Raw genomic sequence first — 25,768 nt, 5'->3', positions numbered from 1 at the left:
GCCAGGCTCTTCTGGAGAATAAATTGAAGGATTTCCTTGGAAGAAAAGGAACATCTCAATCTGAGTGCCTGATACTTGTATGAGAAGAAGCACTCATGGGAGCTTGGAAAATTCATAAGCTTCTCAGTGAGGAATGAGACAATTAGTCACTATCTCTTAGAAATTCTGAAGTCTGCCTGATCTGTTTTGGGAGGTCTATCTTGCTTCCAGCTGGAAGCCGAACCAGCTAATGTAGGGGTAGTGTGTTGTTGTAGCACACCAACACTCAGGGACAGACAGACACATGCCTGTGCAGTCATACACACATGCTTCCATTAACACACAAGCATGCTTATTTATACACATTCAGAAATACACACTTGACTTTGTACCCTTTGAGACAGCAATAACTTTAGTCCAAGTGATGAATCGGAAGAATATGGCGACTTAATGTGACTGCTGCCTGCATATGTTGTCTAAGAATGTAAGACCATAAGAAGAGCCTTGCTGGATCAGACCAAAGACCTATCTCAGGTGTGGAGAACCTTCCCCCCTGATGTTGCTGAACTACACATCCCATAAGCCCCAGCCAACAAGGCCAATGGGTAGGGATGATGGGAGTTGTAGTTCAACAACATCTGAATGACCACAAGTTTACCACACCTAACCTATCTAGTTCAGCATTCTGTTCTTGCAGTGACCAACCAGATGACTCTGGGAAGCCCACAAGGAGGACATGAGCACCGTAGCCTCTTCCCGCTCTTTTCCCCAACACTGTATTCAGCAGCATCCTGCCTCCCATAGTGGAAATAACATATACCCATCATGACTAATAGCCAGGGGTGGTCTTATCTTCCATGAATTTGTCTAATCCCCTTATAAATTCATCCAAGCTGGAGGCCATCAGTACATCCTCTGGTGGCAACTTCTGAAGCTTTTATGAACTGTGTGAAGAACGTACTTTTGTGTGTCCTGAATCTCCCACCAGACAGCATTAGCTGTGTTAGTCTCTTGCCGTAATGATTTCGTTAGTCTCTAAGGTGTTGTTTCCCCTACCATTCAGCTTGACCTTTCACTGTCATGAGGAAGAGAGAAAACCTCCCCATCTACTTTCTCCACACCATGGATAATTTAATACAGTGGTACCTCGGGTTAAGTACTTAATTTGTTCCGGAGGTCCGTACTTAACCTGAAACTGTTCTTAACCTGAAGCACCACTTTAGCTAATGGGGCCTCCTGCTGCCGCCGCGCCGCCGGAGCACGATTTCTGTTCTCATCCTGAAGCAAAGTTCTTAACCTGAAGCACTTTTCTGGGTTAGTAGAGTCTGTAACTTGAAGCGTATGTAACCTGAAGCGTATGTAACCTGAGGTACCACTGTATATTGGCGGGGAGGGCTCAGCATTCTCCATATGATTTTTTATAACGTTTGGATAAGAAGAAAAACAACAACAATTTTGTATGCAGAGGCCTTGGGTGGCATCAAGAGAAAAGCAAGGGGTTTATTTATTTATTTTGGACTTCTTTTGTTTTCGGTGGTCAGCAGGTTGCCAACCACGGCACTGATGCATGATGGGTGAGAAACAAGAGTCTGGACAAATGGCATGCTGCAAAATAATGGGGAAGTAGCATAGGAGACAGTGAAGTAGGGCATCTGATCAGCTTTGAAAGATACCGCTGGGCAGATGGACCAACAACAGCTTGGATGAGCTACTTCTTGCAGGTAGCATGCTCTCTGCCCATTCTCCGGCAGTTTTCTAGAAAAGATAAGGAAAAACAAGATTGAATTACTATGGCAAAAAAAGCATCAATGGTGCTGTCCATTACCATTCCATTCAACAGAAAACATTTTAAGTTCATGTACACATAATACATTTTAGATGACTGCATCATTCAGCAAATCAGAGATCCATTACTATCCAGTTGTAGGTATTGTAAAATAGTTCATAGCATGCCGATCTGTGACCAGGCAGTTCACCCACGTGGTTCTTGCTATGCCCCCGTCACCACTATCTCTAAGACATACATAACTATCTCAGAAAATAAAATAACTGCACAGATTTGCAATAAGCTCAAGGTGTAGTTGTGTTAGTTCAAATAATTTTCTTCTCCTACTTCCTTATTCTCAAAGACGGCTCTGCTCCATAAAGCCCAGAAACTCAAAAACTCTCGAAACAATGATTGGCCCATTTAGAGATAGCGTCTTTTTATAGCTCTGAATGCAAATGGGGAAAAAATGCATATGGAAACTAGGCTTTAGAGCAGCAGATCCTAGACGTTATCCAGTGGACCAGGAATTGTCACTCTAAGGAAACCACACGACTCAGTCAGTTGAGAAACTATCACTCAGTGGTTCAAGTATGCCAGCTCCTAGGTTTCTATAACTGCATATGTGAGATTGGGACTCCAGCTTTGTGCCTGAATTTGCTTATCTTCCTCTTTCCTTCCCATCCATTTTTCCTTCCTTGACATATTTTTTTAATTGCAAGCCCATAGGCAGGGCTTAAGACATTTTACTTGCTGTAAATAATAATACATACACAAAACATCATAGCTCTGATCTTTGGCCTGTTCTTACACCACCATCTGCTTGAACCTCAGTCAGAATTTCAACTCAATCCAGAATCAATGGCCTTCCAGATGTTGTTGGACTCTAACCCCTATTGGCCTCCAGCATAGCCAGTAATCAACATCTGGAGGGCCACAGGTTCCCCACTCCTGATTTCAGTGCTTTTGGAGGACCTGGTTCTACCCCAGGCACTGCTTTTGTGCCAGCACATGACACAGGGACCAAATGCTTCAGAGTTCCCCCACCCCCATTTCCTTATAGGCGTTGGGGATGCAAAGGCTAGAACAGAATGGGGGACATTTCTTACCTTATGCGTTCCGTTCCTGCGATCTAGTGGTGTAAATGGCCCCCGTGGCAGGCATGACCTGCGGAATGGGTCACGTAAGTGTGGGATGTCCGAACTTCGCCAGATCGTCCACCTGATGTGCTGCTGGATCTAGCCGCTCCTCCCCCTCCACCACTGCAGAGAAAGAAGAAGAGTCTTGATCAGCGAGGCTACAAATCAGTTCTGACAAAATACAGCAGCAGGAAGGCCCCAGCCCCGTGCATTGGCCATCAGCTGCTGTTCTATCTAAGCTGAATATTTCCTTATAAACTAGAGAAGATTGTGTGGGTGTAAGAATCACTTGCACCTGCACTTAGTCACAGAATCGTAGAATCGGAAGGGACCCTGAGAGTCATCTAGTCCAACCTCCTGCAATGCCAGAATCATCACTAAAGCATCCATGAAAGTTCTCAACATCCACTTCTCAACATCTGATGGGAGATCTGATGCTTAGGGAACAGCTTATTTGTCTTTTTTTATTAACTTGCTTACATGTATTTTCTATCTTTTTTCCATTGTAGAATCCAAGGCAGTATGTGTGTATCTCCTCAGGGGTCCCCCATTCAGGCACTGACCGGACTCAGACCTGCTTAGCTTTAGCAAGGAGGTGGCGAAGTGTGTCTTAAGACCACAGGAGACACAGTCCTGAAACTATTATGTAAGGCGCCTGGATGAAAGACTTCCTGGAAACCTGATGCAAAGCACTCTGAGTTTGTCAAGGGGACCGCAGGCTATCTATGAAACAAATAAGATATTAAATCTAGCATCTGAAGAGTATCCTGGAGAAGGGGCACATTCGTGTCCTAAAATGAACTGTGCAGCATATGGACTTGATTGCAGCTTATTACCGCCCATGACTTGGATACATGATGCTAAATCCTATATTCAATAATAAGGCAGCAACCCTAATCCATACCACGCTGTGCGGTGAAAAACGAGGTCCCTTTTTCACTGTGCGGCATGAAAGCATAGCAAACTGTCCATTGAAAAAGAGTGTGATCCTTTAATCCCTTTCTCCAAAGGCAGCATGGCAGCCGGACTTAGTCATGTTCCCTCTTCCTCACAGCTGAGCTGCAATCTGAAAATAATTGGGCAGTGCATGCTATTCATCTTATTATAGATTAAGCTCAGCAGTGGGAGAAAGGAAGCCAAGGAAAGTGGGAAAGGCCTGAGGAGAGATTGATGGGCCGAAAGAGGAGGACCTGTGAACTGTTCCACACCCTAGTATGATCCTTCTCATAGAGGTGACATAGATGCCCTGAAACTAATCAGGTTATAAGTGGCGAGGATTAACGCTTAACTCTTTATTAAGTGCTTGCTGTTCCTTCAAGTTTAGGGCAGTGCTTTTGCCTTCACACACACAAAAAACCAGTGAGTTGGGTTTGACCTAAGAAGGAACGGCTCACCCAAGATTACCCAAACTGCTTCAGAGCAGAGCAAGGATTTGACTCTTGAGTTCCCACATCCAAAAGAACTAGATGCTTTAATAAAAATAAGCACTTAGCATTTTGTGTGTGAGAGAGAGAGCACACATTTCTATAGACATTACTCAGTATACCTGAAGGAGTGTCTCCACCCCGATCGTTCAGCCCGGACACTGAGGTCCAGCTCCGAGGGCCTTCTGGCAGTTCCCTCACTGCGAGAAGTGAAGTTACAGGGAATCAGGCAGAGGGCCTTCTCGGTAGTGGCGCCCGCCCTGTGGAATGCCCTCCCATCAGATGTCAAGGAAATAAACAACTACCTGACTTTTAAAGGACATCTGAAGGCAGCCCTGTTTAGGGAAGTTTTTTATGTTTGATGTTTTATCGTGTTTTTAGTACTGTATTATGTTGGGAGCTGCCCAGAGTGGCTGGGGAAAACCAGCCAGATGGGCAGGGTATAAATAATAGATTGTTGTTGCTGTTGTTGTTGTTGTTGTTACTCGACTGAAAAACTGCACTGCAAAATCAGCAAAGTGAAAAATTTGAAAAATGCCTGTGTTTCAGTTTTGAGAAGTGTGTATTGGGTAGGTTTGTCTTTAAGCACATGCTGGCCTGAATTACTCCCCCATCCTTTAAAAAGTCCCTTTTGGAAAAGTGCATTTGTTAAGCTGCGTTAATCAGCTTCAACTGCACGAAACTACATTTCCAGTAGGCGCTTGAATCCCACCAGCAAAACATTGACGGTCTGGAGGTGACTGACGCCTCTGCACACTACTTACACTATATCATGCTGCCCGCCCTCCAGCAAGCAGCGGTACGTAGCAATCTCCTGCTCCAGCCGGCTTTTGACATCCAGGAGCTCCGTGTATTCATGGTTCTGGCACTCCATTTCTGAGCGCAGCTCTGCCAGCTGCTGCTCCAGGCAGGAGATGCGCTCCTGAAGCTCGCCCAGGTGGTTGTTGTAGCGGTGCTCTGTTTCAGCCAGAGAGGCTTCCAGGGTGTCCCTCTGGGAAACAAAACAGAACCCACCATTTCTCTTTTATAACAGGAGTACAGTTGTGGAAGATAAGCATAACCATTGTGTTAATTAATACAAAATAAAAAGGGTTTAATTTCACTCAGCAAGGGTGTTGTGGGGATTAAATGAGGGGGTAACTGTGTACACCATTTTCAGCTCATTGGGGCAAAAGATATAAGTGGAATGAATGAATGTGGCTTTTAGGCCCCATCTGCACTATACATTTAAAGCAATATCATACCTAAGAATTATGGGAAGTGCAGTTTGTTGTGGGTGCTGAGAGTTGCTAAGAGACCACTAGTCCCCTCCCAGAGCTGCAGTTGCCACAGTGCTTTAACTATCAACCCCTCTTCACAGGAGAGGGGAACTATGCGAGGGGAATGGGGAGGCGCGGTCTCCTAACAATTCTCAGAACTCACAACAAACTACAGCTCCCAGAATCGTTTGGGGGAAGCCATGGCTGTTTAAAGTAGAATCATAGTGCTTTAAATGTATGGCATGAATGGGGCTATAGTTGGCAAAAGGGAGGGAGGAGCGAGGGACACAGACTAGCGTCAGAAATATTCCCTTGCAAGATGTTCTTTTTCTTTCATTGGATTTACACTGTAAGTAAAAATCCATAAGTGAGCTGGGCTGTGAACATGGTTTTCCCCAGGCATGGGAAACTGGTTGCCAACCTGTCCATCACCTGATGTCACAGCTGATCACTGGGGCTTGCAAAGCCACATGCACTGCATGTCACAATGATTAGCATAGTGTTGGGGCTACACTTCCTTGCACAGAGCGATGCAAGCTTGCATCGGGTTGCCCTGTTCAATCTCAGCCACTAAAGCACAATGGCAAGGAGAGGGGTGGAGGAAGAGCAGGTGAAGCTGGATTAAAGCCTTCTCCAGGAATTCTGAAACTAGAGTCTAGAGCAGCCTTTCTCAACCTGTGGGTCCCCAGATGTTGTTGAACTACAACTCCCATCACCCCTAGCTAGCAAGGCCAGAGCTCAGGGATGATGGGAGTTGTAGTCCAACAACATCTGGGGACCCACAGGTTGAGAACCGCTGGTCTAGAGTAAAACCCAAGAGGGGAGAGCAGAGATGAGCACACCAGCTCCCCATCATCATTGTTCTCATTGCCCTTCTCCAGTCGTGGCTTGTGCCAGCCAGTTCATTGCATGAAGGCATGTTGCTGCCTGCTGTGGTTTATCTCTCCCTGCCACCCCAACAGCATGCAGCTTCAATGATGCCAAGGGAAGTTCTTGCTCTCTCTTTTACCAGGCTGCACTGGGCATCATAGTCGATCTCCAAGGCTTGCAGTTGGCGTCTCAGTTCCGTGACCTTGTTGTTGCTTTCTTCGATCTCCTGGCTGCTGGTGCAGACATCACGATTCACCTCCTCGATCTGTAATGTGTGGAATTAGGGAAAGGATGCAGCTCAGCTTTGCACGCAAAAGGTCCCATGTTCGATCCCTGACATCTCAAAGCCCGAAGTCTTGGAAGAGCCATTGTCAGTCAGGCTAGACAGCACTAAGCTAGACAAGACAGGTGGTCTGACTAAGTGTGCAGCAGCTTCCTATGTTTCTCCCCACTGAGGGTATTTCTGGGGCTTCCTTCTAAATATGTGACAATGCAAAGGGGAAAGTACTCATGGAAGTGTCCCAATGAATGGGATCCTTTTTGGCAGCATCAATTGCAGATGCAGAGGTCCTGATGCAGGTTGGGCCCAGAGTAAGGAGAGGTTTTACAACACCCTAAGCCCCACCCCTGAATTAGGCTCCTGATCTGGACAGAGATTCCCATGCTGGCTATTTGTCCAAAAAGCACCTTCCCTTAAGAGTAGACTTGCTTGGCCAACATGATATGGTGGAGCAGTCTATAGAGAATGTATAATATCTGTAGTAATGTAAGAGATCATGAAAGGAGAGTGCCTCTGAGCGTATTCAGAGTATTTTCCCCCAATGTGTAACTAAGCAAGCAGCCCATATGCAACTAGAAATAGGTGTAAATAGTTTCTCCATGTCTAGGGGTTGACATCCAAGCAGGCTTGAAATATTTGGAATTAACCACTGACTGTGTCCATTGCACTTTTCAATTTTACTTGAATTCTTTACAGTCCCCGTTGTACCTCTGCTTTATGTATTATGGACTTGGAGGTGTACAGCTTACCTTGGATCCATACCATGCTTCGACCTCCTTGCGGTTGCCGTCTATCATTGCCTCATACTTGCACCTCATCTCTTCCAGGATCTTCCTCAGATCCGGTCCAGGGCAAGCATTGACTTCCACATTGACATCGCCGGTTGACTGGTTCTTCAGGCAGGTGACTTCCTGCAAAAAAAAGATTGCAACCCAAATGAAACTTCTGCCCACCCCCATGGCAGATTCTCACCTCCCATTTTCTACTATCCATTCTACCCCCAATGAACTCTCTAATGAGAACTATCATGATAATAGAAGTCAATGAAGGCTCAAAGCAGCAGATCTGTCTCAAGGAGACAAGATGGATCCTCTGGACCAACAGTGAATGGCAGTGCCATTCTGGGGCTGTGCCACTTCAAAATGCATGTGACTGAATACCCCTTAATATAAAGAGGCTCCTGCATTGTAGTGATATGTTAACTATGCAAGTGAAAGGAAGAGTCCCTAGGCCAGAGGTGGTCAGGCTGTGGCCCTCCAGTTTCCATTGGACTCCAACTCCCATCAACCCCTGTCAGCATGTCCTGATAGCTGGGGATGATAGGAGTTGTAGTCTAACAACCACTGAAGGGTCATAGCTTGCCCAGTCCTGCTCTGGGCAGTTTTGCTAGTGACTGATGCTCTGCCACTTAATAGATCAAAGTTTCTTCAGTGGCTGTAAATGCACTCAGCTATCCACATCTTAGATCCACTCTACTCATTTTATAAAGCTGTGCCATGTTCAAAAATGCCCTTGGGATCAAGAAAGCATCATTCCACATGTTCCATTTTGACTTCATTAAAGGAGAAGACGGTGTCCCTCACCTCCTCATGGTTCTTCTTCAGGCAACACAGCTCATCCTGCAAGTTCTCACACTGCACTTCCAGGTCAGACCTGCAGGCAGTCAGCTGATCCAGGATTTGATGCAGGCCATTGATGTCAGCCTCCACATTCTGACGGAGGCAGCATTCCGTCTCATACCTAAGCCGCAAAGAGCAGAGCATGAGAATTCCATTATTCGTTGCAGGATTGTTATTTTGGTCCCTCCGCAGGGAAGGCCAATTGTGATCATCGCTCTTACAGCCTAGATCTTCAGGAGGGCTGCTAGCTCTGATAGGCTTTCCCACATTGTGGGAAACGCATCTCCAACTTGAGATTGTATGCCACGGAGTACAGAAAGAGGAAACGCAGGGAAATAGCCAACAAACAAGATGATTTTGTTTGCTGATCACATTGTCAAGACTTGGCTTTGCTGCCCCAGGAAAAGTGTCACAGTCCCCCTCATGTGTCTTATAGCTGGAATGGAGAAACTGTGGACTTCCACAAGTTGATGGACTCCAACTCCCATCAGTCCTAGCTAGCATAGCTAATAATGAGAGGTGAGGGGATCTGTAGCCCAGAAACTTCTGAAGGGCCAAAGGCTCCCCACCCTAGAGCAGAAATGGCCTTCAGTTCTGCAGAACTCCATGTATTCCCACAGAATAGACACTTCCTGATGGCTGGAAGGACAAACACCCCCATCTTCAGACAGTCCCAACAGCAGACAACCTGAGCCACTGAGAATATTCCCTCACTCGAACAATGGGACCCTATCTAATGCACACAGATTTGTTCCATATGCCCCCTTGTTTACTGAGAAGTACTCACTTGGTTCTGAAGTCATCAGCAGTCAGCTTGCTGTTATCAATGCACAGCAGGAGTTTGTTGTTCTCCACACTTGTACAAATGAGCTGGGTACAGAAAAAGTTAACAAGAGACCAGTTAACACCCCTGCATGTGAAGATCTAGTATTAAGATTCAGAGTGCATCAATCGACGCTAGATGTTTATCAGCCTTCCTCTATCTTCATGCCAGTCTTCAGCCAGTGTGTGCAACTGGTCCATAATAGTTCCATATCTACACACAGGTGAACCACAAGTCAGCAAGCCACCATGATCACAAGTGGGTAGAAATTAATACCTTGTAGCCATTTTATCTTCAGGAGTTGTGTCAGCACTGGATTCTCCCCTCTCCAGCCTTGCACATGTTAAGCGTTCCCAGCACTCCACAACCCTCCCTTCTGCTTCCTTTTGGGCTGGGGTGCCAAGAAGCATGGAGACCACTTAAATTCCTACTTGTAGAAGCCATTTCTACATAGTATGCCATTTACGTGCATGCATGGCAGTAGCAGACAACATGGTAAGGCAGCAGTGCACACTTGACCTCCCAACAGATGAGTTACTGCTGATTGACAGGAAGGGGAGGGAAAGGAGAGACACGGTGGGGAGGTCACTGCGATGGAAGCACATCTACAAAGCCAATCCACACTCCTGACAGTGCATTTGTGTCATGCCAACCTCCCTGGCACATCATCCCACCTCCACTCCTTCCAAATAAGCAGCAGCGACTCCACTTTCAGGAGGACAGGTAAGCACCGATGCTCCACCACACAGTCTGCTACTGCACTGTGGGCCTAGCAAAACGCCATCCATGCAACCACAAACCACCCAAACTATACACAGGCTCCCACGCAGTTGGAATGATAGCAGTAGAAATTGCAGTGGAACATCATAGGCGGTACACCAATATGAAATGAAGATAATCATCTTGTAGGATTTTTTTTTTAAGTCTTGCTGATCACAGTTCTAGTTTTGTACAGTCCACATCACACATCTGAACAAACCTTTCAACATTGAAAAATAGCAATACTGAGTTTTAAGGAAACAGAGCATCTACTAAATGAGTTTGGGAATTCCAAGAACAAGCTTAAGAGAATTTCAGTCCTTCGTCTTTCATAAATTGACTTCACACCACTGCCATTTCAGATCTGAGCTTAAGCCAAGGCCTGCTGTCTGTAGTCAGTTCAAAGGAAAGAGTGCAAGAATGACTAAAAGTTGGCTGTCAACTGGCACCCTACCTGGTTCTTATAATCTTCAATTTGCTGGTGGTAATGGCTGTAGTCCTTGGGTTCGCAGAGCGGGCCTTGCTTGGCATAAAATTCCCGGATCCGACACTCGAGCTCAGCATTCTCCTCCTCCAAGCACCGGACTTTGTCCAGGTAACTAGCTAGACGGTCGTTGAGGTTCTGCATGGTCATTTTCCCATCAAGGTTAGAGAACATGCCTCCGCAGAAAGGTTCGCTGACCATTCCGCCAACTACTGCAGGACCACCCATGCCACCAACCATGCCGGCAGGAACGCCTCCAACCACGCCACCCATGCCACCAACCATACCGGGATGGGGGCCTCCAACCACACCACCCATGCCACCAACTATGCCAGCAGGAACACCTCCAACCACGCCACCCATGCCACCAACCATGCCAGCATGCCCACCACCAGCGCCACCAACTGCACCGCTCCTTCCAGCAACGCTCCCAGCATGAGAGCCGGCACTTCCCCCAAGATGTCCGCCACCAACAAAGGCCCCGCTGCAACTTCCGCTTGAGAACTGGCTTCTTCCTGCTCCGTAGGCACAAGTGGAGCCTCCTCCGACATGGCTCCGGCCAGAGAAGTTGGCTCTCCCGTTGCCTAGCCCGCAGGAAGTGTACCGTCCAGAGGAGACCGAGGAGACCCCCACCCTCCCTCCACCAAGGTTGCAGCTGCCGCTGCTGCTTCTTCCAGCTGTTAAGACGGTGTGCCTTGCGCTACAGCTCATTGTGATGGTGATGGAGGATCTCTAGTGCTAAGCAGGAAGCAAGAGGCACTGCTGGATGTAAAGTAAGACTGCTAGGCTCCAGGCCCCACCAGGTCTCTATTTATACTTTCTGCAGAGGGTGTCGCCAGTACTGGTTGAGCTCCTTTCTTGCTTTGTGTGTGAGGTGGTTCTCCCCCCCCCCCCTTTCTTCTAAACTCGTAGCATTGGATACTGTAATTATCTGAGCCACAGATCTCCCAAAGGCAAAGATATAATGGGATCTGAAGAAGATGCTGCGCGTGTCAGCAGCTCTCTGGGAGGGGGGGGAAACCCAACGAGGAGTAAAATGTTGTGTTGTTTGTGAGACACACTTGGCAAACAAACTGTGGCACAGCAGTGCATAATAGCCTCTTTTGCCTACAGGATAAAACACAGCTTTCCTGAGCCAGCCTAATTTTGTTCCACAGCTGGAATGCAATCTCGTCAATTTAAGGATGAGACAAAACAACTCAGTTTTCGAACTTTGATTGATTGAGTGTTGAAAAGCGCCTCCTTTTCGCCGACGACATTGACACTTCTTGAGAAATAGCTGCCTGACTTGATCTTCTTTGAAACGGATTTCGTCTGCCCTCAGTGATGTCGTCAAGTTGACAAATTTGATTGACTGTGTGGTATTGGTGGTGTCGCTCTATTCATTCCGTGATCCCTGATTGGCTGGGCTCACCTATGTCCCAGAAGCATTGTCCTCATTCTCAGCCTCCCTGATTTGCCCCAGTAACTTTATTCTTTATTAGTCAGATATGATTTGCATATATCACGTCGTTGTGCCATTGTATTCATCAAAGGACTCCTGCTTTGCTGGGGGGGGGGGTCACTCTTATGACCCATTTAGGAAGGAGAAAGAAGCTGAGACTGGGAGGGGGCGGCTGGTACCAAAGCTCCTGTAGCTAAGAAGGAACAATGTCACTGAATGGGGGGAAGGGAAGTAGCACATTTCTGTTTTCCACTGAAAAATCAAAATCTAAGGATATTCCGCACACAACTCTAGTAGAATTGAAACATGACCCATTTTAAGCACGAAAACAGTTATGTTTCCCAATTCAATATATAGCTGAAAATTATCACTCAAATGCTGAATGAATATTCACAAATAATCAAAGGTTGAATGTGAATTTTTTACTCAAAATTTAAGCCAGTGTGGTGGATTGGTTAGAGCAGCCTTCCCTAAACTGATGCCCTCCAGGTTTTTTGGACTGTAACATCCATCATCCCTAACCATTATCCATGTTGCTTAGGGCTGCTGGGAGATTTAGTCCAAAACCTCTAAAGGTCTCTAGTTTGGCTAATGCTGCTCTAACCACTCAACAACCCTGGCTTAAATTTAGTGTAATAGCTCTGAATTAAGTCTGGCCATATAACAATACAGAGGCTCTACATTTTACAGCCTGAAATTTAATATTGATGCCTGCTATTATAACTGGGGTGGGGAGGTGGGATCATTGCCTTTTGGCAAATACAAATGTCAGTGGAATTTTGAACAATCTGGTGACTTTTCAGTATATATTAAGCATCAATATGTGCAGCAAATAATTTTGTGAAGCAAATTCATTTTGCTGGGTTGTGGGGGGTGGTATAATAAGTTGCTATGGCATTACCCGATGTCCTCTCAAAGAAGCCCCCCACCCCACCTTGAGTGGGACTGCATTATTTCCCATTTCAGTCCCAACCTTAGCTTTAGCCTTGCTGGTTCGCTGCGTTTTTTGGTTCTCCATTTTCTCACTCGACAAAATAATTCCCCAGTCAACATTTTTCTTGTGGTACTTCTCGAGAAGGGTGTTGCCTGTCCAACGATGTTTGACTTCAGAAGTGTCTCTTATTTATTTGCTTGCTGGATTTGGGGCTAGCTAATTACTCTGGTTATTAAATCTCATTCTCTCTACTGGCATAATAGCCCAAAGGGGCTGCTGATTATACATCTTCTGAGTCCTTTGTGGTACTGAAAAATGTTTGCTCTTAATGAAATTGGAGTGTCTGCCATACAGACTTCAGTTTACCGCCTGCTTTCTGCACTTCAGGCCCAACACCACTAAGAGTTTAAATAGTGAAAGTTGAGGGTTCCACCAGTCTCACCACCCTCCTAACACTGCTGCCCATCCACCTGAAAGGCAAAAGTCAAGGAATAAACAGCTATTCCGTTCACTTAGAAATATTTTAGAATGGGAGGAAATTAGGGTTCACTGGTGTGGCCCTTATTTTGTTTTTGTTTTTTGTTTTTTTAAGTTAAAAATGGTTTACTTACAAACTCTCTATATTTTTTTTAATATAATTTTTATTAACAGGCCAATCAAATCACATTAGTTCCAAATCACATTAGTTCCAAATTATACAGCCAGATTTTTAAATTTTTATTGGTGGTACCCATACTTCAAGCTCCGAAAGGGGTCCAAACATCACTCATGTTGCTGCTTTAATTAAACAGTTCTGTCCAGTTCTGTCCAGATAGTCTCTCTGTTACTCTCCTCATCTTCTTCTTGTTGTGGTTCGAGGACCCGAACCCCCCGCAGTGGAATGAAACACAAGGACACGTGATATAAGGTTAATGGGCAAGAAAGGGCCACAACTTTATTGATTACAGCAAGTGAAAAGGTATTGGTTTAGGCATTGGATTACGTCAGCTGACTCCACCCACTCGGAGAGGGGTGAGTGTAAAAAACAAAGGGGATTTATTCACCAGGAGGAGCCTGTTGATGCTAATCCAACTATAAGCTCTCCGCTGATGTCACCGAGGGTCGTGCCATGGCCTCCCGCCAAGCAGGCATCGGACGGAATACACGACCGCCGGATTCCTTTAACGGAATACCCAAAAATTGAAGGCACAGGCGATGGCCACACCTAGCCCTTCGACACCACAACACATTATTCCAATGCCTAACCTACCCACCAATACCACGAAAGTTGTGACGATTGCTACGAGGTAGGCAAAAAAACCAAAAGACCTAAAGCCAAATGGAAAAATTCCTACCAGGACCCCCGGACAACCAGGGCGACCAACCTAAGGTCCATAGCAAGGCCAAAAGAAAACAGGAAACCCTGCTCTAAGGGAGTGGAGGGTGGGTGACTCGTGACGGGACAACAAAAAGTGAGGGCTGGAGGCTGGCGCCGCAGCAATTTAGGCTGCTGTACACGCCCCCTTGAAGGCACCTGGTTGGGTGCCTGGCCGAGGGTGTGGGCGCCACCAGGTGAGTGGGAGGCAGGGGGCAAACGCCCCCTGCTTGAGGCGGAGTCCGGCTCCCGGCCACAACCACTCCCCTCTCTTGCAGGGAGGAGAGTCTTTATCATATATTTCTTTCTTTGCAATCTCTGATAATCTTCACAAGCGGGTTGAAAACAAACATCCTCTGTGTGGGTTTTACACTCTCCAAAAATCATATCACATAAAGGACAGACGCCATTTCCACACCTCCGTAAAGAACTTTCTCTCAGTCTGTCCGTTGATTTCCCCAGGCTTGCCAAACATATCTCAGGGGGCTCTGCCAGGTCAAGATCACATTCCGATAACCATACATTCACATTCCGATGACCCTGGTCCTCCTCCCCCTCGTCCTTCTTAGGCAAGCCTGTCTTAGCGAGACACCATTTGAAACTGCGTCATAAAACTTTCCTCCATTCCCCGATATTTCTACCAGTCCTCTCTTTGATCAATAATTAATTCCACACAGTTCTTGAACTCCTGCTTGTGATTAATAAATTGCAACGATTCTTCTCTCTGGAGGGGAGGGTTATTAATACTCACATAAGGCAAAAAAAAGAAAAGTTTTTTCCTCCCCCCCCCTTTCCGTTTCACTTCAACATACCAGTCTTTTAATGATGATTCATCACTTGATTTATTTGTCCAGCCCATCGCTCCGCTCACAGAGATCCATTAATCAGCAGTCTTTACTCCCGATCTTTACTTGATGTATGTGCATTAGCTTCTTTCCAATTATATATTTCCAATTATATCTTTCGAGCTAATGCGAACCAGTGCGCAAATTGGAGACAGTGTCAGGAAGAGCCGGGCTCACTCGAGGGCTTCGTGCCAAGTGCCCACACCCCCTTCTTTTGATTCCGGGGGTGAATTATGGACACAGCTGGCAAGGCAGTCCCCCCCCATCTCCTTGGGGGGGTAAGGGAGGCCGCATACTCCCCATATCAGCCTCTTAATTACCTCGTGTGGGTCGGAGAGATGTTATTGTCGGCCATCTTCCAATGCGCTCCCTGGTGGCGCCCCGGTGTGGCCCTTATTTTGAGAACTAGATGAAATTATACATCTGGTTTCCCATAGTCCAATGGTACCAGAGCCTTCTAAGCTGAACTGGACATTTTAAAGATTTTTTGGGTTTTTTGGCATTCTGGTAACATTTTCAGTAGAAATAAAAACTAATTTTTGAACAATCCAGTCTTGAAAGATGCTTTTTCTTAGGAAGACGTTTTGGTCTTTTCTCACTTTTTAATGAAGCTGGACAAATATGAATGGAGACAGATTTGATTCAGACAACAACAACAACAACAACACCCAGGAACTTGCTGTATTGTACAAGAGAAATTGTCAGAGAAAATGTTCAGCCATTACTTTTTCATTATATGTTTTAAGTAACAATAGAAAACCACAACAATATTGCCAAGATATAGTAAAGACAGTGTTTACACCCATGTTGAGGACGCTGTTGAAAGACTCTCCAGCTGGAAAAGGAACAGGAAAGTCTAGCAAATAGCTTGTTGCTTGGAATCGCAGGTGGGGAGAATCAGCAGGGGTTTTTTAAGCAGATTTTCCATCTGCACAAATTCCCTGCCAGACTTTTTGAAAAGCCAGATTAACACAAAGCGTATTTCGCTCCTTGCTTACACCTTCTACCAGTGGTGGCTTGTCCTGTGCTTAGAAAGCATTGATTCAAGAGGTTTTCCTGTTTCCCCATGCTTTCTAGGCAGGGGCCCAAGCAGTTTGCCCCATCGCTGTCTGTGGAAGGAAAACCCACTTTACTGCTTAATCAGAGCAAATGAAAACTCAATGGACCTTTGCTCTGATTCAGTGGTAACGAATGGGTTTTCCCCAAGGGGAAGCGATGGGGCAAAGAGAAGTGTGGACAAGCCCTATGTTTATTAGAACTGAGTTCACACCATTGTTTCAGGGGCAACCAACCAGTTTGTTAGCCTTTCTTCATTAGGACAACAGTGTCTGTTGGAAACCCCCAAAGCAAGCACACAGGTACTGCCCAGGCAGATGGTTTAGCTGGTTGACTCATCTGAGGCTAAAGCTACTGTAAACTGAGTTAATTACCTCAAGCCTTGCTCATAGAAATGGCCCAGAAGCCTGGGGTTTATTTCCAAGTAATGATAAACTTCCATCCCAAATCCCATTTAATGTACTCCTACCTAGTCAGTCTATCTCCCTACGCTTTCCCCCCAGCCAGTGCAGAAGGAAATTAAAACTTAAATGCCAGCTTCAAAGGAACTGGGTGCCTCAGCGAGAAACCCTCAGGTCACATCCTCAACAGGCTGAAACTCTTAACTTCATGGCATTTCCTGGTTTGCAACACGTTCCCGGCTGTGGAAGGGACATTTTGGTTGATGAGATTCTCAGAATGTGTGGTTTGCCTTGGCACAACGGGGAAATGGACAATTGCCAGGGGAAGAACAGCTTCCTCCTGGTTATGCTCCTCCCAGCTGTCCCATAGCTGTTTGGCGCCATATGTCCGAGTGAACCCCGCCGCACCTCTAAACCACCACAGATAAGCCTCCACTTGCTCTCATTTGGAAGAAGCTCGACGTTTTCTTTTCAAAGAATTTTTTTTATTTTCAATGCAAAATTACAACAAAAATTACAAACATTGAATCCAAAATAAAGCAGTACAAACAGGGGGGGGAAACAAAAGAGAAAAAAGAACAAAAAAACCCCACATCTACAAATAAAACCATATCATCTTTCTAATCATTACGTACATATACACATACTGACTTCCTTCTTTGTTCTAAGACCTCGAAATTTTTACTCTTTCTAAATTGTTGTGTCTAATGTAGATTACATCTATCTTTAAACTTTTTGCACCATTTTTCTCTTTCTTTAACCCTGCAAAGCTTCATTCATTACGTACCAATATACTTATTAAAAGAATGGGGATGTGCTAAAGGGTATATGAAAAAACATTGTTCTGGAGTAAGTAGCTCAACGTTTTCATGGCAGAGAGGGCTTTCAGTGGCTACTAGCCATAAAGGCCACACCCTGCCTCTACAGTTGGAGGCAGCAACGCTTCTGAAAACCAATTTCTGGAAACCTAGGAGAGGGAGAGTGCTCTTGTGCTCAAATTCTGGTTTCAGGTTTCCCACAGGCATCTGGTTGGCTACTGTGAGAACAGGATGCTGGACTAGATAGGCCATTGGCCTGATCTAGTGGTCTCTTTGGTTCTTCTCCAGCTTTCAGCACCCTGACCTTCTGCTCTCTGGGAGCCTCCGTGCAGTGGTGTAGGAAGAGGGGTGCGGTGGCCCCAGGTGTCATCACTGAGGGGAGTGACAAAAAGGCAAAAATATGTGTTTTTAAAATATATACAGTGGTACCTCAGGTTAAGAACTTAATCCGTTCTGGAGGGCCATTCTTAACCTGAAACTGTTCTTAACCTGAAGCACCACTTTAGCTAATGGGGCCTCCTGCTGCCGCCGGGCCACTGGCACGCAATTTCTGTTCTCATCCTGAGGTAAAGTTCTTTTTTTAAAAAAAATATATTTATTAATAATTTCAAAGTTACAAAAAAAAGGAAAAAATTAAAAACAATACTACAATACATAAAAAAGAATTTAAAAAAAAGCAAAACATAAAAACCAATGCAACAATACAGCAAAAAGATTAAAAAAGAAAGAAAAAAAGACACAAATCCCATATTACATATCTTTAACTTCCATTTGCTTGTTTCATTGACCTCCTCACACTTCCCTTTTTGTATTCTAGTTTGATTAGTTATTTCAGCAAATTCTTTCCATCTTTCTCAATTTTTATTAAATAATTTATCTTAACAATTTAACCTATTAATTAACTCAACAAATCCTTTCCATCTTTTCCCCATATTCTGTTATTCAAATTACCTTAATTTATTTAACCTTATCTTACCAAAAAATACTTTAAAGCTTAAAGCTTAAAACTCGATTATACATAACTCCTGATATCATTTCTACTAGAGTCATATAGTTTCCTTCCAACATTTTCCCTAAGATTCATTAATTTTAGGCTAATTCCCTAGGGGGAAAAAATTCTTTATAAATTTTCTTCCAATCTTCATCCAACGTCTCTTCTTCCTGGTCTCGGGTCGTGTCAGTCCTTACTGTCCATTCCATCTAGTCCATCAACCTGGTGAACATATGTCCGAGGCCCTTAAGTCTCTTCCATGTCCCTTCTACAGATCTTCTTCCTCTTGTTTATACTTGCACTTTTCCTTGTCTTTTGTTGGTCTCTTTCTTTATTTCTTTCCTTTCTCATTGAGGAGTAGGGCTCTGGGGGATTCCAACCCAAAATTATCTCCGTCTCCCTTCATCAAACCAGCCCATTCCCCACAGTCCCACTCCCCACAGTCATCAATGTAGTCCAAAAAATATTTAAAAGCATATTTCAAGGTCTCTCCAAAGTTAAAAACCTCCTCAGCTCCAGACTCCCCCTGGCCCACTCCAACTTCAATCTTCAAAGACAGCGGCTTATGCTCCTGTAGGGCCTTGGGTCTTTCCATTTGTATTATTTGAGGTGCAACCGCAACCTCCTCCATTATCTTCTGCACTTGCCCAATCAGTACAGGTTCCTGAGTTGGTCCCTGGATGATTTCTGTATCAATATTCCCTGTTTGTCCACAGTTATTAACCACAACAGTCATCAAATCCATTTTCTCATTCATCAAATCCATCTTCTCATGCATCTGTTCCAACAAAGCACTTGTCTTGCATAAAGCAAGCACCAAAACTTCCTCCCAGCTCATATTTAGTCAAGGTCAAAAAGGACTGGTCCCACGATCTTAATCTGACAGCTGTAGAGTCCTCGAGTAGACTGCAGCAACAATTTAGCAAGCTCCCTCTAGAGGAGACAATTTCTATTTGTATCTATTTTTTTAAGGCAAGTCCAACAAAGGAAAATTACTTTCGTTTTTCAGATATTTTGTTTCTTTAGAATGCAAAAGGCAACATTGGAATCAGTTTATTTCTCTTCTTTAGCAATCTGTCAAAGTATTCCATTCACAATCAATGAACCTCTCCAACAATTTCTGCCTCTGACACCCCGTTCCCAGGTTAGAGATGGTGGAAACTTATCTTTCTTCACTCCCTCTCCTGCAGGCGTTAAACAAAGTCCCCCCCCCCCTTTTCTCCTGCTTCCAAGGGGGTTTCAGTAGTTTTAAATGAAGGAAATTTAGACTTTTTTAACGACTTTCCAGGCTTTAGCTTACAAGATTTTTGCTTCAGTCTATATACAAAAAGCGGAAGGCGGACTTCCTGTTTTGAACCTTCCCGCTTCGGTGCCAAATTAAGATATTTCTTGATCGAATTTTCCGTTTCTACTCACGGGTACTTGTTTTAAATCCAATTGTCCACAGGAAAAAGTCAGCGCTCTCCAGCGATGGCTGTGCGGCTTCACTCTGTGAAAGTAGCAATCAGTTCGCAGCACCGCGCCGCTCACCCCACTTCACTCTGGAGCCCCAAAATGGGGTTCCCAGTGAGTAGGGGGGCGCTCCTGGTGCCCTGCCGAACCCCACGTTCCCAGGCTTCCTCCGCCTGGGATTTCTAGCGGGTCCCCACCTTCGCCACGGCGGGAAGACCCGATCTCCACGGAGCCAGTTCCTCCGGTCGGAGGAACTCCACCATTCACCGATGGCGCTAACCCGGAAGTTCCTGAGGTAAAGTTCTTAACCCGAGGTACTATTTCTGGGTTAGCAGAGTCTGTAACCTGAAGCGTCTGTATCTCGAGGTACCACTGTATTTTAAAAAATGGGCTCATGACACTTTTTTTGAAAAAATAACTCCTGAACCCCCCGCACCCCCCTTCCTACACCACTGGTAGCTAGGTGAGGCAGGGGGCATTGGGTGCCACACTGCGGGGACTGCAGCATGCCTGAGCCACGCATCTCTCCTGAGGGGGAGGTGGCGGGCAGACTGCCTGCAAGCTCCATGCTTCTTTTTTGAGCAGTGTGGGGCTTGTGTCTGGCTGCAGGACACGCAAGCCACACCAGGCACCTGGGCAGCTAGCTACGCCACAGCCTCCATGGTGGTCAACTTAAACCCAGAGCCTTTCTGTGTTCATAAAAACCACCTAGAAAAAGTACGTGGTGGGGTGACCCTTATTTAAGACTGGTGTAAGACTAAAAAAATTCTCAAGGGGAATAGTAGGAAAAAGAGAAGTGTACATCAGAGTGGCAGAGAATGGTTGAGGAAAAAAGCACGAGATACTTCCAGACAACTTGCTGAGCATTAGAGCTGATCCATTTGCAGGGAGTTTGGATGATGCTGACTGTTTATTGAATATTTCTTCCGATTTGTTTGTGGGGAAGTTAGATGCCATTGCGTCAAACAAGTCTCATCCCACACTTTCCAGTGCATTCCCTGTCACTTTCCTAGCTGCAAAAAGACTGATCTTTGGGGGAAGAGGGTTCCTTGTGCAAGAGCTCACAATTAACTTTCATGGTGCAGCCTGAATTTGCCAGTATATGATTGAATCCCACTCAGAAATTGTGGCAATGCCCTAAGAAGTCTTTCATTGTTTCATCACAATTTCTCTCCTCCTCCCCACTTCCACTTCATTTTAGAGCACTTTTATTATCCTTGTGTGTTAGGTTTTTGAGCATCGTCGCTTCAACACAATGGCAATCATTGTAACTCAAGCAAGGAATAACACAAATACTCCTTTTCCTTCCGCAAAGAATAAAAAGCAGCATTTCTTTTTTTTTTTTAAATAATATTTATTAAAATTTTCAAAAAAAAAAAGAAAATACAGAAAGCAAGAATTTACATATTTTCATATATCCTTATTTTCATATATCCGCTTTCTGGGACTCCCCCCTTCCCCCACCCCTACCATATTCCTTTTTCATATTGTTGGCTCCACAAGCTCTCAATTCTAATTAAAAACTTAATTTGTTAAACCATTATTCGAATTTAAAATTTCTGCACTCCACATCAATACCCTTAATAAAACACAAAAAATTTCTTCCCCAAGGCCCACCCCATTTTCATTCCACAATTTCCCTTTTTTTAATAATAAAAACTCCCCACATAATAAAAGTATCAGAAATAAGAAATAAAGAGTATAATAGATAAGACAAAGCTAATTCAAAAAAAAGAAGTTAACAAGCCTTTGGATTATAGTTCTCCCCCCCTGTCCCCGGTTTAATTTCCCCCTGACCACCAAACCATGTTATCCGCCTGGGATTCTTACAATCCATAAATCACCTATTTCCCCCAACTCCTTGCTGGTTTTTTCTTTTCTTTTTTTTTTTTTTTTCCCTTTCATAAACATTTTTAGAACACTTAACTTCAGATCTGTAATAAAACTCCCCCCATTGTTCTTTCCAAATTGTAGTCCAGTTTTCTCTTGTTCCGCTGCTGAAACGTTCTAATTCAGAAGCTTAGTAAGTCTGCAGGGATTATTATTATTCAGGAACAAAAACTTGCGTTCAGTCCCTTCCTTTCTTCAATAGAAAATTCTATTGTCTCCTTTAGCTGAACACCCTGTAGACAAAATATTGTTTCCGTTTCGCAGCTTTCCCAGAAGATAACCAGTCCTGTAAAATTCCAATGGTGTTTTTTTCACTTACGACCATCTTTGTAATGTCCCGAAACTCCTCTAGGGGGATTGTTATAACTTTGTCTTCTCTAGTCCAAAAGTCCGATTGTTATCCATATTTTCGCCATTTTGTATCCAAGTTTTAACAAATTGTAGCAAATTGTAACAAATTTAGCCAGCAAAGTTCTCATAATAAAATCCTCTCTGCTTTCCGACTTTGACAGCTACTTTGACAGCTGTCAAAATCTCCGACTCTTTTCACCAGGCTCTCTCTTCAATTACCCCGGTTCCCAGGGGGGGGGGGGTTACGTTTCTTCTCCCTCAGTTCATCCTCCAGCACAGTTCTTATAATTCCCCATCGTGAAATTCTTAGTTTTTATCAGCAAACAAATCTTTTTGGACCTTGGTTACCCCGTCCTTGTCTTGAAAGGTTTACAATAGGGGGGGGGACTGACTTCCTTTTTGGATCCCCCCCCGCTCGTATCCAATTCAAAAAGAAATTCTTTTTTTCCTCCTTTTAAACCCAGTTTCCAAATTACTCACGGGTTGTTGTCTAAAAGTCCGAATTTTCAATAGAAGAAGTCAGCGCTCTCCGCCGGATGGCATGCGGCTGCGCTCGGCAGGGATAGCAGAGGACTCAAAGCACCACGCTTCTCCCCGGCACCCGATCCTTAGCCTTTAAAAAGGCTCCTTCACGAGTCGGGAGGGCGCTAGCGGTGCCAGCCGAGTCTCCATGTCCACGACCCTCGTGGCCGTGGTTTTTAAGGGTCCCCGCATCGCCGGTGCGGTAGGACCCAGCCCCTGCCGAGCAGACTCCCTCCGGAGCTCGGAGGGAGTCCGCCATTCGGCGATGGCGCCAACCCGGAAGTCCAAAAAAAAAAAAAAAAAAAAAAAGCAGCATTTCTTATCTTTCTACATGCTTAAAAGGAGATATGGAATTTATGACACACAAGCCTTTCTCAGTCTCTTGTTTTCTGACTTGATGAGAGATTAACGTTAATTACTGCTTTGCTAAATAACAGAGTCCAGGAAAAGAGGTGTGTAATTTTTTGGAAGAATTATCTTCCTAAAGCTCATTGCCCATGGTTTCCTGCTGAATCAGGAATTTTTAGTTCAGCACCAACATAGATTTACTGATAATTGATTTTCTAGATAAACGAGAGAAACAAAAATGCTGTCAGAAGCACTGTTAGTAATACTCAACAGTAAATCCACCAAAAGCAATGAACTTCTCCATTGATTCTAATGCATCTCCTCTGAATATGACTGAGGGATTGTCCATATTTCCTGTTGCCCCATGCCTAGAAAGTGAAGGTCTGAGAGGTTTTCAGCTTGTCCCATGCTTTCTAGGCACAAGTCCAAGCAGTTTTGACTTTGCTCAGGTGCTTCACTCCAGAAAACCTGCTCTTCAGTGCTAAATCGGAACAAACAACAATCCACACAAAACCTGATTGCTGTTTGCTCTGATTATGTGCTAAACCATGGTTTTCCCAGGGTACAACTGTGAGGCAAATGGAAGTGTGGGTGAACCCTTAGTTGTCTATCACATGTTTACCTTCAAAACCTTGAACATGGGGTGGGAAAGCCGTGGCATTCCAGATGTTGTTGGACTACAGCTCCCATGAGCCCCAGCCAGCATGGCCAATGGGCAGGGATGGTGGCAGTTTCCAGCAACATCTGGAAGGCCACAGGTTCCCCATCCCTGTTTGAAAGAGCCAGTTCACTTGCTTCAGTTGTTCTTCAGTTCCGATAGTTATAGCTTGTCTTGTTGTGGACTTAATGCCTTCGGAACCACGGCAGACAAGAAGTAGCAGAGCTTTACCCTGGTGAGCCTTCCTAAGTAATCAAAACAACTTCTCAAGCCATCTCGAACAGAAGGTATTAACTTACAACGTTGATGCTTTTTGCAGCTTAAGGGCAAGTTGATGAACAGAAAAGGGAAAGGAGTGGGGTTACATTTATTCGCTGTTGTTCGCGTGTAGCTTTCCTTTGCAAAAACAAATACAAACTGGCTTGCAGCTAAGTTCTAAAACAAACATGTATGTGAGTGGTTGTGCTGGACTGTGCTCAGGCCATGAGGAAAGAAAATTGCAGTCTATGTGTGCTAAGTGGCAGCCATTCATCCAGAGATTCCTGGGTTGAACCCAAGCATTAAGCACATAATTTGCTCTGGATGAGCTCTGGATGTACCACTGGAATTATAATATTGCTAATGACACTTTTTCCTAGGGAGAGGGCAAGGTGTAACAGTTCAGCTGGTAGGCAGGCAGTCAACTACAGGTATAAAGGCTCCATAGCAGGTAGGCCAGTCCAGATTCCTGTTGGAAACTGTGGAGAACCACTGTGAGTAACTGAGGAGAAAATACTGAGCTGGGCGGGCCAGTGGTCTGACTCAGTATGAGGTAGCTTCCTATGGGCAGCAGTGCCAATGGAGCAGGACAGCAGAGCTGGCTTAATACATTTTGGAGTGACGTTCATAAGGAGTTAAGAATTGTTCCGCTGGTTCATGGCCCATCTACATGCCAATGGCCCAACTATATGCCTGTGGGAAGCCCACAAAGAGGACTCAAGCACAAGAGCACAATGTGTAATAACCATACAAAGGGAGGGAATAGCATTTAAAGCATGGGTAGATAAACTAAGGCCCGGGGGCCGGATCCGGTCCAATCGCCTTCTAAATCCGGCCCACAGACGGTCTGGGAATCAGTGTGTTTTTACAAGAGTAGAATATGTCCTTTTATTTAAAATGTATCTCTGGGTTATTTGTGGGGCATAGGAATTCGTTCATTCCCCTCCCCAATATAGTCCGGCCCCCCACAAGGTCTGAGGGACAGTGGACCGGCCCCCTGCTGAAAAAGTTTGCTGACCCCTGATTTAAAGTAAGTGAAGTGACATCTGTAGAGAGGGACTCCGTCAGACAAGTACTTCAAAGTACCACTGTCTATTGGTCCACAACGGAGGTATTTAGGGACATAACAATACATTCAAATCTAGAGGGGGGGGGGACTGTGAGGCATTAGGGAAACAGCTTCCTTCCCCCACCCTTTGGCCATGCATCAGGAGAACAAAGTAATTAGAATCGCTTACCAGTTAAGAGTGTTTAATGATCAGAGAAAAAGAACAAAGCAGCCATTATCGGAGTGAAAATGCTCCCAATTAGGTTTTCCTCCTACTTCCTGCCCAAGTCCTCCCCGTCACTTCCCCTTCTCACAACCTGATCTCGTAACCACTGAGCCTTCTGCGTAGCAACCTTATCAGCTCTTCTTGCCCTTGGAGAGAGAGGCGAGACACTTTCCAGCGAAGGGGAGTCAGTTATCTCTTTCTCTTACCTGTTCTGATTCTCTTAGCTGTTCCCCATTCAGCTCTGCCCAGCTGTGGTTTTCCAAACTATGTCCCTCTGCAAACCAAGTCTCTAAATCTATACAGCAGTACCTCGTGTTGTGTAACCTCCAGGTTACGGAATCTTCGGGTTACGGCCACGGCAACCCAGAAGTGTATATTTCCGGGTTTCGCCACTCGCGCATGTGCAGAGGCATTCTGCACACCATGCGCATGCACAGAAGTGTTCTGCATGCCGCATGCATGCGCAGAAGTACTCTATCACACCGCACACATATGCAGAAGCAGCACCTCTAGTTATGGACGTTTTGGGGTGCGCACGGCCCCCCGAAATGAATTAAATCTGTAACCAGAGGTACCACTGTACTGCTTCACTGTTCCTGGGCAGCTTCAGGATCCTGGTCAGGAGCAGGAAGAGGGGGAGGTTCCCACCATTCCTCATCAGAGTTGTAATCCTCAGTCTGGTCCCTGACAGGGACACATTTAAAGGTAGAAAGATCCAGGACAACTGTGAGAGGGAAGAGTTTCTCTCCTACATCGATGGGGGACAGGCCA

At 45.1% G+C, this 25,768-nt stretch overlaps 1 protein-coding gene across 1 annotated transcript; it reads right to left on the bottom strand.

Moving 5' to 3' along the window:
* Positions 1-1,454: 1,454 nt before the first annotated feature.
* LOC308461397 (keratin, type I cytoskeletal 19-like) lies at positions 1,455-11,168 on the bottom strand. Its single transcript, XM_080978313.1, has 8 exons — positions 10,372-11,168; positions 9,123-9,205; positions 8,300-8,456; positions 7,466-7,627; positions 6,576-6,701; positions 5,072-5,298; positions 2,854-3,006; positions 1,455-1,734 (listed from the first exon to the last, which is right to left on the bottom strand). The coding sequence occupies exons 1-7, from the start codon at positions 11,110-11,112 to the stop codon at positions 2,877-2,879; spliced, it is 1,626 nt and encodes a 541-aa protein (XP_080834439.1). The 5' UTR covers positions 11,113-11,168; the 3' UTR covers positions 1,455-1,734; positions 2,854-2,876.
* Positions 11,169-25,768: the final 14,600 nt, after the last annotated feature.

This window comes from Podarcis pityusensis (assembly GCF_964106645.2).
Source record: "Podarcis pityusensis genome assembly, chromosome: 13".
Classification (NCBI taxonomy): Eukaryota; Metazoa; Chordata; class Lepidosauria; order Squamata; family Lacertidae; genus Podarcis; species Podarcis pityusensis.
The sequence above is the reverse complement of the archived record's forward strand: the minus strand, read 5'-3'. Positions and strand labels throughout refer to the sequence as shown.

What these genes read in the sequence shown, in the direction of transcription:
- LOC308461397 (XM_080978313.1), bottom strand. Translation starts at nt 11,112, where the DNA reads ATGAGCTGTAGCGCAAGGCACACCGTCTTAACAGCTGGAAGAAGCAGC. An exon ending in AAGCATGGTATGGATCCAAG is followed by an intron (nt 6,702 to 7,465) that starts GTAAGCTGTACA and finishes CACACATTACAG; the next exon opens with ATCGAGGAGGTGAATCGTGA. An exon ending in GGCGGGCAGCATGATATAGT is followed by an intron (nt 3,007 to 5,071) that starts GTAAGTAGTGTG and finishes CTTTCTCTGCAG; the next exon opens with TGGTGGAGGGGGAGGAGCGG.